This window comes from Saccopteryx bilineata, chromosome 1 (genome assembly GCF_036850765.1).
Source record: "Saccopteryx bilineata isolate mSacBil1 chromosome 1, mSacBil1_pri_phased_curated, whole genome shotgun sequence".
In the NCBI taxonomy this organism is placed as follows: Eukaryota; Metazoa; Chordata; class Mammalia; order Chiroptera; family Emballonuridae; genus Saccopteryx; species Saccopteryx bilineata.
In genome coordinates this window covers 94803987-94815567 of record NC_089490.1, presented here as the reverse complement: position 1 = coordinate 94815567, position 11581 = coordinate 94803987, and the positions used below count along the sequence as shown (strand labels likewise).

Sequence of the window (11581 nt, the reverse complement as noted above, 5' to 3'; positions counted from 1 at the left end):
CAGGGGGCGATGCTCTGCCCCTCCGGGGGGTCGCTCTGCCGTGACCAGAGCCACTCTAGCGCCTGGGGCAGAGGCCAAGGAGCCATCCCCAGCGCCTGGGCCATCTTTGCTCCAATGGAACCTTGGCTGCGGGAGGGGAAGAGAGAGACAGAGAGGAAGGGGGGGGGCGGGGGTGGAGAAGCAAATGGGCGCTTCTCCTATGTGCCCTGGCCGGGAATCGAACCCGGGTCCCCCGCACGCCAGGCCCACGCTCTACCGCTGAGCCAACCGGCCAGGGCATAGTTCAGTTTCAACTCCATTCGAGATAAAAGTTAGGATCTGTTCCCTATGGCCTCAAGGCTGTTCTGGTTAGTTTGACAGTGTGATTGTTTGGGGTCGTTCCTTTAGGACAACTCAGAAGACCAGGATGTCTCCTTTCTCCTCTCTCCCATCTGACTTTCCATGGGGAAGAGGGCATTTAGGGAGAGGGAATAGGTGAGGATTTCCGGTGTCTTCCTGGTGTATTTTAATTTATTTAAATTTAGAGAAACAGCAGTCTAATCAGGCAATAATTAATTCCCTCTTCATTAGGGGCCTGTCATGTGTGTCTTTTGCATATGGATGAGCTGCAGGGTCACACTGCCCCTCCAAAGAGACAGTTGCTGAAGGTGATGGAGCGCAGTATGCTCTCCAGGCACTCACTTCAGCTCCTTCCCCTTCCCTGCCAGTGCTTCCCTCCCCCACACCTGACACGGGCTAGAGTCCAGTGTAGAAAGAAGGCAAAAGTTAATGAGGCTTCCTCTCTCATCTGCCCGGATCCCTCCCTCACTGCCCTCAGCCCCTCCCATCAGCATCTCTTCCGGCCCCTCAGGTTCCACCCTGCCCTCCCTGCCTGCTGGGATCTCTTCAGGCCCCGCTGGGTTGCCGCTGAGTCCTGTTCAGCAGCTTGTTTGCCTTGTACCTCTGCTTTTAGTTGGTTCACCGCTCCTTGGACCCCACTCTGCTTTTTTCCTCTGTAGCAGTCTGTCTTTTTCTTAGGGAGTCAGATGCCCCGAATGCACACAGCTCTGGTCCTGAGAAATACACTGCCTCCTCCCCACTCACCTTTGTGCACTGTATGGACTCAGCCATACTTCCCTGAGTACACAGTCAAGCTCTCCAACCCCTAAGATACACACCTGCCAACCCATGTACGTTCCTAACTTGAGCTGCAAAGATAAGCACATGGAGGCATACACAGCCCAGGGTAGCCCAAATGACTGCCTTTTTGCATATTACAATTTCCTCCTCCCTGGAGCTCCCCATTTCCAGAGAGCAAGTGGGGCACAGATGGGGGTGGGGGGAGAAATGGGACCTGGGTGGTTACCATGGCAACAGAGCCTGGCAACAGCTGAGAGGCTGATGAGTGTGTGGGCTTTTGCAGGGCTGTTCCAAGAGTCAAACCAAGAATTGGGGGCTCAGAGGTGACTGATCCCAGCTGGGCAGCTTGGGTTCTGTCCCCCAAAGACACCCCTTGATTCCACCCCCACACCTTGTCAGAAAAGGCAGAGTGGAGAAAGCTAATGAGAGTTAACCACAGGGCTTCTGATGCTTCACAGTTTTGGGGGGACAGCTGTGGGTGGGGGCAGGTTAAGGAGCATAGCTGCAAATAAACCAAGCAGGGCAGCCTCTTTCCCATGGCTCCATTTTTCTCCTTTCACCCTGTACCCTCTGTCTGTCTTGTCAGCTCTTTTTTGCTTGCTCCATTGCCTGTCCTTCTGTGTAATTTGCCCTTTTCTTCTGGTCTCTCTTAACCTTCAGTGGCAAGTAACAGGCAAGCCACTCTTCCAGTTTCTCTTGCTCTGGCTGCTCCCGCTCAGGACCGCTCCCTTAGTTTCTCTTCCTCCATCTAGTCTCAAGCTAAAGCCCCTGAATTCCAACTCTAGCTCAGAGCAGGCCAGGTCACATTGGGTCTGGAGGGGTTCCCCCTCATCCTCCTCCTTCTCCCTCTTGGCTGCCCATCGTCTTTCCTCCCGTCCGTTCTACAGCGTTCAGAAGACAGAACCAGGGGACTCAGGTTATCTTGCAAAGTCTTTATTTGAAAATTTTGAAACTTACATCCCACAAGAATTCAAGATTATCACCACAAGAAGAAAGAGATAATACAAAAATATATATCACAGCATAGGAGCCAGGTAAGAGAGGAAGAAGGAAGGTGGGAAAAATTATGAGAAGGCGGGACAAACATGGGGTGGCAGTGGGGGGCAAAAGGAGGGAGAGTGGAAGGAACTAAGGAGGGAGGAAAGGACAGATGTTAGGGAGTCCAGGAAGGGGAGGGGTGGATTGGGAGGTAGAGCTCCCGATGGCCTTGAACTCACTGGCTCCCATCCCTGGCAGCCTCAGTGGAATTAGGGGGGCCCTCAGGGAGGCCAGGAAGTGGAGGACTAGTTCAGGGGGCTCTGAATTCCAGAGAGTGACATGGACACAAACAGCCAGGACTGATAAGACAAAAGGGACTTAGGAGGAAGGGCAGGGCAGATGGGAGCCCCTTTCTCATGTAGTGTAGCAGGTGACTCCCCAAATCCCATCTCCCAGACAACAGAATTTAGCAGTGGGGTGGGAGAGAAGCGTGGGGCCTCACTTCCCCCATCTTGTCGGGGAGCCCTCAGGGTAATGAGAGCACCCATGGAGTGAAATGAGGGAGACGGTGAAACACAGGACACGGAACGGAATGGGATCATGACAGATGGAGGCAAGAGGAGCCCCCAGCTCACCTCCCACCCACCTCTGGGGGCAGCATGCAGGAGCCACAGAAACTAGATCAGTAGATGTTCATGAGGCAGAGTGTGGGCACGACACGCAACACGACATGGGTCCAGGAAATGCACATGAGAGGAAATGGTAAATTCACCCACTGACCACTGAGTGACTGGGGTGAGCATGGGATGTGGGAAGAGCAAGTGAAAAATGTGAAACAAAAGGGAGAATGTGAGGGATCAGCAGAGGGGAGAGAGGTGGATGGGGAGAGGGTGCAGACTGGCTGCACAAGAGCATGGTTGTGTGCAATGGCCCGTGAGGGTGGAGGCAAGTGTGCAAGGCTTTCATGTGAGTGTGCAATGGTGGGGATGGGGGACCAGAAACCACAACTGTGTGAGGTCCCCACTTAAAGGAGAGTGAGCAGGCAGGATTGCCTATGGGGCCAGTGAGTGTTCCAGGGTGTTGTGCAAGGGCAGGAGCCAGGAGCACCTGCAGCCCGGCTCCCACAGCTGCCCCACCCTCAGTGGGATGGTGACTATGCTGGCCCCTTGGCCTCGTGCTTGGTGGCACCCCAACATTGGTGGGCATCACAGATTCACCAGGGGAATCCTGAGAGGAAGAGGTAAAGGGCACAGTCAGGAAACAAGGGGTAAGCCAGAATCGAAAGGAGAGTCCAAGACAAAGCGAATCAAGGTTAAGAGGGCAGAGTTGGAGTTAAATGGTAGCATGAGAACAGGACATAGATCCACAGAAAGCAGGAAAAGGAAGGGTCCTCTCCAAGAGGAGAGGCCCAGGCTCCTTGGAAGAGCCAGAGACCAGGCTGGGAAAGAGAGCCAGGGGCTCTGGGAGGGCCAGGCCTACCTCCTTCCCACCCACCCAGGAGGGAGTACCCCCAACCACAGCTCCAGAGGCGCTAAATGGCCTCCTCCCCACCCTCCCGTCTTTTTCCCTGGCCCTCACCGGTTCAACTGGAAGGCTGGAGCCCCCTTGGACTGGGGCATCCCAGGCCGGGGTGCCCCTCGGGGCTCTTCATGGTCAGGAGTGGGGGTGGGTGAGTCCCCGAAGGCCCCCAGCACAGTGACCCCGGCTGGGGACAGGTCTGTCAGCGGCTGCTGGCTCTCCTCCTGCCTCAGGGCACCTTGTTGTCCTGAGGGCCTGCGCCGCTTCTGGCTGCGGTCCCAGCTAGTACACCAGAAGGGAAGAGGTTCTCTCACACACTTCAGAAGCCCCCATCCTGGGCCTACAGGGCTGATCACTCCCAGCCTCCCTCAGGCACTCCTTATATCCCACAGCAGAGAAACTGGCCTCTTAACAGTTCCCTAGACCAAGTCACCTGAGACTGTGTATCCATAAAAGCACTTCTACTCTGCCCCCCTGGGGCTCTGGGATCTACACTGTCCCAACCTGGTCCAGATCTATAGAATTAGTAGTTCCTATCAACAGGTAGAGTCCCCCAGAATGGCCTCCTCCCCCCATGCATGTCCAGAAGAAACATTTCTCTCCTCGGCAAGTGCCTTGGCAGGTTTAGTTCTAGTTCAAAGTCAACTAATGACCTGGGCACTTTAGTCTAATGATTCAGTAAAATGTGAAGGACTGAGTGACCTATTATTAAATGCATGCAAAGATAGCTTCACATTTGCTCCTCCTCCCAGGCAGTCCTAAGAACGGGCTCTGCAGACTGGGTCAGTTTTCTCTGCCTTCGAGGAAATAGGGACAAGGGATAACCACTAAAGCCCCAAGTGCACAAAAATAATCGCTCACCTCTCCCATTATTCTTGTATGTCCCTGGGAGAAGGAATCTGCCCTGGATTTCTCAGTCTCCCCCTATCCAAATCCTTAACTACCTTTTCCCAAGGTCTCCACCACTTCCTCTCCCACTCCCAGCAAAATTGCTGCCCTGCCCCTTCCCTCCTGCCAGCCAAACATTCAGCCCCCATCTGCCAGCACCCTCTTCCCCCAGCTTACCAGAACTTGAAGATAATGCCAGTGGCCACGAGCACAATGATGATGGAGATGGTAATTGTGACATAGAGCTGGGGGTCCACACCTGATTGGGGTGGGAAGAAAGTTTTAGGGAGGCTCAAGGTGGTAGGAGCAAAGACGGAGAGGGGATGGGGCTAGCCTGCAGGTTCAGTAAGCCGAAGGAGGGCTGCCAGTGTGCATCCACCTTGCCTAGTTCTTTCTAGACACCCCCCTTTATTCTAGTCATCAGCTTCACCCAGAGTTTTCAGCTCATTTCCTCCCAAATCCTTCTCTACTTTCTCAAACATGTATACATGTAATGAGGAGAGGACTCCAAAGTCAGAGAGAACCCTGCTCTCTGTACAGAAACCAAGGGGTGGAAATGTCTGTCTCTGCCCCTGGCCTCACCTTCAAACCACTGGTCCTGTTTCTGCACTCCCTGAGCTGAGATGTTACTCTAGAGTTCCTTTTTTTTTTTTTTTTAGAGAAGAGAGAGAGACGGAGAGGGAGAGAGAGGAGAGAGAGACAGAGAGAGAGAGAAGGGGGAGGAGCTGGAAGCATCAACTCCCATATGTGCCTTGACCAGGCAAGCCCAGGGTTTCAAACCGGCGACCTCAGCATTTCCAGGTCGACGCCTTATCCACTGTGCCACCACAGGTCCTAGAGTTCCTTTTATCCACAGTGTCCCTCTGCATGGAATACACCCACTCTGTTTTCAAGGTTCAGTTCAGGCCCTGGCCGGTTGGCTCAGTGGTAGAGCATTGACCCGGCATGTGGAAGTCCTGGGTTCAATTCCCAGTCAGGGCACACAGGAGAAGCCACCATCTGCTTCTCCACCCCTCCCCTTCCCTCTTCTCTCACTCTCTATCTCTCTTCCCCTCCAGCAGCCAGGGCTCAATAAAGCAAGTTGGCCCCAGGCGCTGAGAATGGCTCCATGGCCTGGCCACAGGCGCTAAAATAGCTTGCTTGCAGTGAGCAGAGCATTGCCCGATAGGGGCTTGCTGGGTGGATCCCAGTTGGTGGCACATGCACGTATGTGGGAGTCTGTCTCTCTGCCTCCCTGCTTCTCAATAATAAAAAAAAGAAAAGCAAAAAAAAAGGTTCAGTTCAAATGTCAATTCTTGGAAGGTGTCCTGATCCCTAGACAGAAGCAGTCTCATTTTCTTTTCTTAAAAACATGCTGTATCTGCCTCTATTAAGCATTTATTACATTGACATTCCCAAGTGTTTACACATTTGTCTTCTCCGATGGATCTGAGCTCCTCAAGGGCTCAGACGCATCTTCACCTCTGCTTCCTGTGCTAGCATAGTGCCTGACACATTTGTGGAAGGAGCTAACAGACAAGATCTCTCTTGCTTCCCTTTGAGTCTTCAACCAGCCTTCCCTCCCTCATATCCCTACGAGCCTCTCCCACTCCCACTCACCTTCCCCACGGCCCCCAAACAAGAATGGCCGCAGGGTGGCAGGTGCTTCTCTAAGGATGATCCCATCTCCATCACCCCGCATAGAGTCTGAGTTAGGGTGTGGGGTAGCCAGCCCATGGGGGGCTGCAAAACCATAGTCCAGGGGCAGAAATCCAGGATTGGCAGAGTTGGGGTCCCCCCCATCCTCTCGAGACACTGTAGGGCCCCATACAATAGCCCAGGGGTACTGGGATGAGGGCGGCCCTTCTTCAAAGCCTGAAGGGGTGGCAGGGGGCGCAGTGCCCGGCAGGGCTTGCCGCCTGGATCTTGGGACCCGAGGGGATCGGCTTGGTGGGGGTGCCCGCTCCCACACACACACGTGGGGTGGGGCCGAGGGGCCTCCCCGGGCACAGGGGGGACGTGCTGGGGTTGGTGGGGTTCGAGGGGAGGAGGAGGAGCCTTGAGCAGGCGGTGGGAGGGGCAGCAACAGCAGTGGCCAGAGAGGGAGGAGGTGGGATAGCAGCAGTGCAGGCCTGCAAAAAAGGAGAACAAGAGGGTGAGACAGAAGCCCATCTTATTCCTATGTGTAGGGAGGATAGGCTGATACCAGAGATCCCCAACTGCCTCTTTTCAGGTCTCTCTGCACAAGCAGGTGGGCCTTGAGAAAACTGAGGTCTAGCCCTTAGGATGGAAGGCCCTTGGTGGGCCTAGGGAGGAAAGGGCCAAGACCTCAGGGAAAGTGGGCTTTCAGGCTCCTTCTGCTGTGCTGAACTTACCACATCATGAATTCCATGTTCAAGATCTTCCTCAGCTGTGACCCAGATTTTCAGCCTTTACTGGGGAAGAGAAGGGGTTGTCATGTTCCCATCCTGCCCTGTGTACTTGCCCTGCTCATTCATCCACCATTTCTACTCCCATCTTCCCTCCCAGGCTGCTGACTGCCAGCTATGCCACTGCCACCAAGGATTCACTGACGCTGAGCATCCTTGGGGGGGGGGGGGACTCCCAGAGTGGCTCCTTGTCTAGCCCCAGCCCCTCTCTACAACTCCCCGGGCTGCTGTTACCTCCCCACCCCAGGGTCTACTCTTATTTCTCAGGCTTCCTTCTCACTTCCTCTGCCCACAGCTCTAGGCTTTTCTTGGATCTTAATTTAGAGCCAAGAACCTTGTGATTCCTTGAGCACCTACCGCTAGGGAAGGAGTCTGAGAGTGGGGGAGGGAAGAGGAAATCAATCTGAGTGAGTGTGTGGATTGTGTGCGGTTTGCCCAGGGGGAGCATCCCAGCCTGCCCACCCCACTTGCAGTCCCAGGCATTTCTCTTATGATTGGCCCAGGAATCTGCATCTTTAGGCTCTTTAGGAAAAGGGGAGGGACGGAAGGAAAGAAAGAGAGGTGAGTGAAAGAAAAATTACAGAATATAATTTTTGCTCAACATTTAATCATCCAAATGCAGAGATGCCCTCTGAAGAGAGATGGAAATGGGGTGAGGCCACCCCCTTAAGTGTAGCTCCCCTGGGTAAAGAATCCTGGGAGAATCAGGATGGTTGGTATTGAAAGAGGAAAGAAGTTTTCAGGGCTGAGGGTGCTGGATCCAGGGGGGCCAAGGCTCCCCAGAGTGAGTGAGGATATGACACCCTGTGTGCGCTGGATTCTGGTCTAAATCTATACTTTAAGTGCTCTCAGATAATACCGGGAATAAGATTGGAAAGTCTGAGGAAGGGATGGGAGAGTGGGCAGTGGGGAGAGATGTGACAGGGTGAAGGACCCAGAAAGAGAAGGTAGATTAGGAGCGAGAAGGGAGGAGAAGGGTGAAGAGGAAGCTAGACCACAGGATGAGGGACAGGAGTCAGTCCTAAAAGAGAACAGAAGAGGAGTGGGTACAGTAGACTGGAATCTTGAAGGATGCTGAAAGGAGAACAGGATGAGTTAAATGTCAGGGGGGAAACAGAGGGTGAAGGGGTCACAGGAGCAGGGGGAAAAAAGGGAAGGGCAGGAGGGGAGAAGAAAAAGTCCAGGCAGGAAGGGAAAATGAAACAGTGGAAGGGGAAGGGAGAACGGGGTGGAGAAGAGCAGGGTTGGGGAGAAAGCAATGGGAAAGGAGGGAGCATAATACCGACGATAAAATGAGAAGAGGAAGGGATGGGGACCAAAGACTGGAACAGCAAAGATGGAGGAGTTTGAAATTGTTTCTTTTGATGTAAAGGGATGCGGAGCTATGGGAGGAGATAGGGATAGGGGCATGGTGGGAAGAAGGGAGAGAGGGACGGGAAGAGAAGGAAACTGGAGGAAGGGAGAGTAGTGTAGGAGCGAACCAATGAAGCGGAGCAGGGCTCACAGGGACATCTGTGGCCCCCTGACTCCAGGACTCATTTGCCTCTCCGCCTTGTGAATCACCCTCCCCCCGACGTCAACTTCAGTCCCTGGACCCGAACCCCCTTTAGCCATCCCTTCCAGGAAGCCCGCAGTCCCCAGGCTGGCGCGCCACCCCCACCCTCTCCTCGCGCCTCACCGACCTGTTGTGCGCAGGAGACGAGGTGGGGGTGGGGCAGGAGCCCTGGGGTGGGGGGACCCCGGCCCCATCGCCAGCGCTGCCCCAGCCCACCCCTCTCACAGGCCCGCACTCCCCGACAGGACTGGAAAGCAGCGAGAGCGGGGGAGGAAACGAGGACCAGGAGGTCGGTGAAGGGACTCCGGGGGTGGGGGTGGGGGGGCGCCGAGAGCAGACAGGAAACCCGAAGCAGGAGGACGCAAGGAGCCCGAGCCGAAGGCAGGATGGAGGCAACCGCGGGGACGGTGACCGCTGCGCTAGGAGGACAGGACGGAGCCGGGGCCGGAGGAGGGATGGACAGCACGGCAGGGAAGGAGCGCTTCGGGGCTGGAGGCTGGAGCCTAGCTAGGGACCGCGCAGAGAGAGGCGGGGGCGAGAGGCCGAGTCCGGAAGGGCAGGGCCGGGCTCCCTCGGGTGGGGGCGTGGGGGTCCCTTCCACTCACCTGCGTGCCCGGCGCGGCGGCGGCGCGACAGCTGCGGGCGCTCTGTGCTGCGCGAGGCTGGGGGTTCGCGGAAGCAGGTGGGACCCGGGGCATGGTCAGGGGGGCTGGCCGGCAGCGGGGTGCTGGAGAGGGTGCGGGGCGGGCGCCCGGGGCGCGGGGCGGCGGCGGCGGCGGCGGCGGCGGGAGATGCTCGGCTCGGCTCGGCTCGGCTCGGCTCGAGCTGCGCTCGGCTCGGCGGGGCTCGGTGGGGCTCAGCGGGGTAGCTCGGAGCGCTCCGTCTCCGCCTCTCCCCCTCCCGCCAGCGGGCCACGCTTGGTTTAACTCTCTCGCTGCCGCACCACCGGAGTTGCGCTCAGCTGTGTCCCAGGTGAAAGGTTACAGAGGATGGCAGAGGGTGAGCGACCGTCTGATTCCCAGCGTTTGAGGCACCCATGGTCACCCTATTTCTGAGATTCTGCGTCCCCTACTCTGTCGCCCCTGGTGGAGAGAGTGCGGAGTGGGGATCAAGGTGGGTGTAGCAGTGAGGACCTCGCATCACCCTTGGATTATCCCAGTAACTGGATCCCCTGATTCCGCTCTGGCCCTGCTAAAATAAAATGCAGTCTCCAAAGCAACCCGTATGTCTTTAAAATAAGTAGATCAAGTCGCATTGCTAAGCTTATCTTGCACTTAGAATATCCAAACTCTTTACTGTGACTTACAAGGCCCCATATGAGCCAATAGGTAGCTCTCTGATTTCTTTTCCTAACATTTGAGGCCACAGCTACACTGGCTGGACCGGATCTGTGTTTCTATGAACTAGAGGAGTTTAACTGGCCACAGGATCTTTGCACTGCTATCTCCTCTGCCAGAACAGTTTTCCCTGGCTATTAACAATGACTCACTCCTTTCATTAATATTTCACTTATATCCACCTGACCAGTGGTGACGCAGTTGATGAGTGCTGAGCTGGGACTCTGAAGTCCCGGGTTCAAAACCTGGAAGTCACCAGCTTAAGCACAGGCTCACCAGCAGAGGTCACTGGCTTGAGCAAGGGGTCACTGGCTCCGCTGGACCCCCACCCCAATCAGTGAACAACTAAAGCGATGCTGGTATGAATTGATGCTTCTTTTCTCTCCCTCAAAAACAGAAAAAAAAACCCAAAAAATAAGAATATTTTACTTAGATTCAATGTCATCTCCTCTGGGAGGCCTTCCCTAATCTCCCTATGAAAAGTAGCTTCCCCTGCCCTCACTCTCACCACATCCCACTCCATTCATCTCTATCAGAACCCAGTTTTTTTCAGGTTGTACTTCTAGAACACCACACTCTCCTTATTTCCCTCCTACCTTACTGGCTTTTCCTTCTCTCAGTCATTTCTGCTCAACCTCTAAATGGAGTCCTTGGCCCTCTTGTCTTTCCACATTCTCTGTCCAGTGATGTCATCCAGTCCCTGGGCTTAAACACTATGTAAATGTCAGGGAGTCCTAAATTTATATCCAGAGCTCCAGACTCATTTATCCAGCAGCCTACTTGACATCTCCACTTGGATGTCTAATAGCTTTGTGAAGCTAATGCGGCTAAAATACATGTCTTGAATTCTCTTCTGGGTAATCCATTTCTCTCCTAGTGTGTCCCATCACTCTTGTTCAGAAAAAAACTAGGAAATGTCCTTTCTCCTTTTCCCTTTTCTTACTAATTCCCACCTTATATCTAATTCACCAGCAAGTCCTGTGAGCCCTGCATCTAAAATACATCCTGAATCCATCCACTTCTCTCCATCATTGTTGCTATCATCCTGGTCCAAGCCATCATCTTTCATCTGGAATAGCGCAATAGCTTCCTAGCTGTTCCCTCACTTCTGCTCGTGCCCTATACAAACTAGTCTTCACAGTATCTAGTAATAGCTGCTCACAAAAGTTAGGGGATATTTCAAAATGAATATGAAGCGATAAAAAAGAAGCATTTAATTTTTTTAAATTAGGAACATCAGAAAAGCAAATGACAAGTCAAAGAAAGTTGTTCAATTATGCAAATGAGATTCAAAACTAACTTTTTTTTAATTTTTTTTAATTTATTTATTTTAGAGAGGAGAGGGAGAGACAGAGAGAGAGAGAGAGAAGGGGGGAGAAGCAGGAAGCATCAACTCCCACATGTGCCTTAACCAGGCAAGCCCAGGGTTTCGAACCGGCGAACTCAGCATTTCCAGGTTGACGCTTCATCCACTGCGCCACCACAGGTCAGGCCAAAACTAACTTTTATTGGTGAAAATGCACTATACAAAAGGCTGCAAGTACTGGAGTATCTACATGTTCCCTGATCCCCTAATTTTTTTTTTTTGTATTTTTCTGAAGCTGGAAACGGGGAGAGACAGACAGACTCCCGCATGTGCCCGACCGGGATCCACCCAGCACGCCCACCAGGGGCTACACTCTGCCCACCAGGGGGCGATGCTCTGCCCCTCCGGGGTGTCGCTCTGCCATGGCCAGAGCCACTCCAGCGCCTGGGGCAGAGGCCAAGGAGCCATCCCC

At 54.1% G+C, this 11581-nt stretch overlaps 1 protein-coding gene across 2 annotated transcripts; it reads right to left on the bottom strand.

The window, feature by feature from the left end:
• Positions 1-2036: 2036 nt before the first annotated feature.
• PIANP (PILR alpha associated neural protein) lies at positions 2037-9532 on the bottom strand. Of its 2 annotated transcripts, none has more exons than XM_066260618.1 (6): positions 9072-9532; positions 6858-6917; positions 6103-6614; positions 4681-4762; positions 3676-3897; positions 2037-3324 (listed from the first exon to the last, which is right to left on the bottom strand). In XM_066260618.1, exons 2-6 carry the CDS (start codon positions 6872-6874, stop codon positions 3303-3305), a joined length of 855 nt encoding a protein of 284 aa, XP_066116715.1. In that variant the 5' UTR covers positions 6875-6917; positions 9072-9532; the 3' UTR covers positions 2037-3302. The 2 variants fall into 2 exon arrangements, with proteins under 2 accessions (XP_066116715.1, XP_066116722.1); XM_066260625.1 differs by lacking the exon at positions 9072-9532 and adding an exon at positions 8594-8752.
• Positions 9533-11581: the final 2049 nt, after the last annotated feature.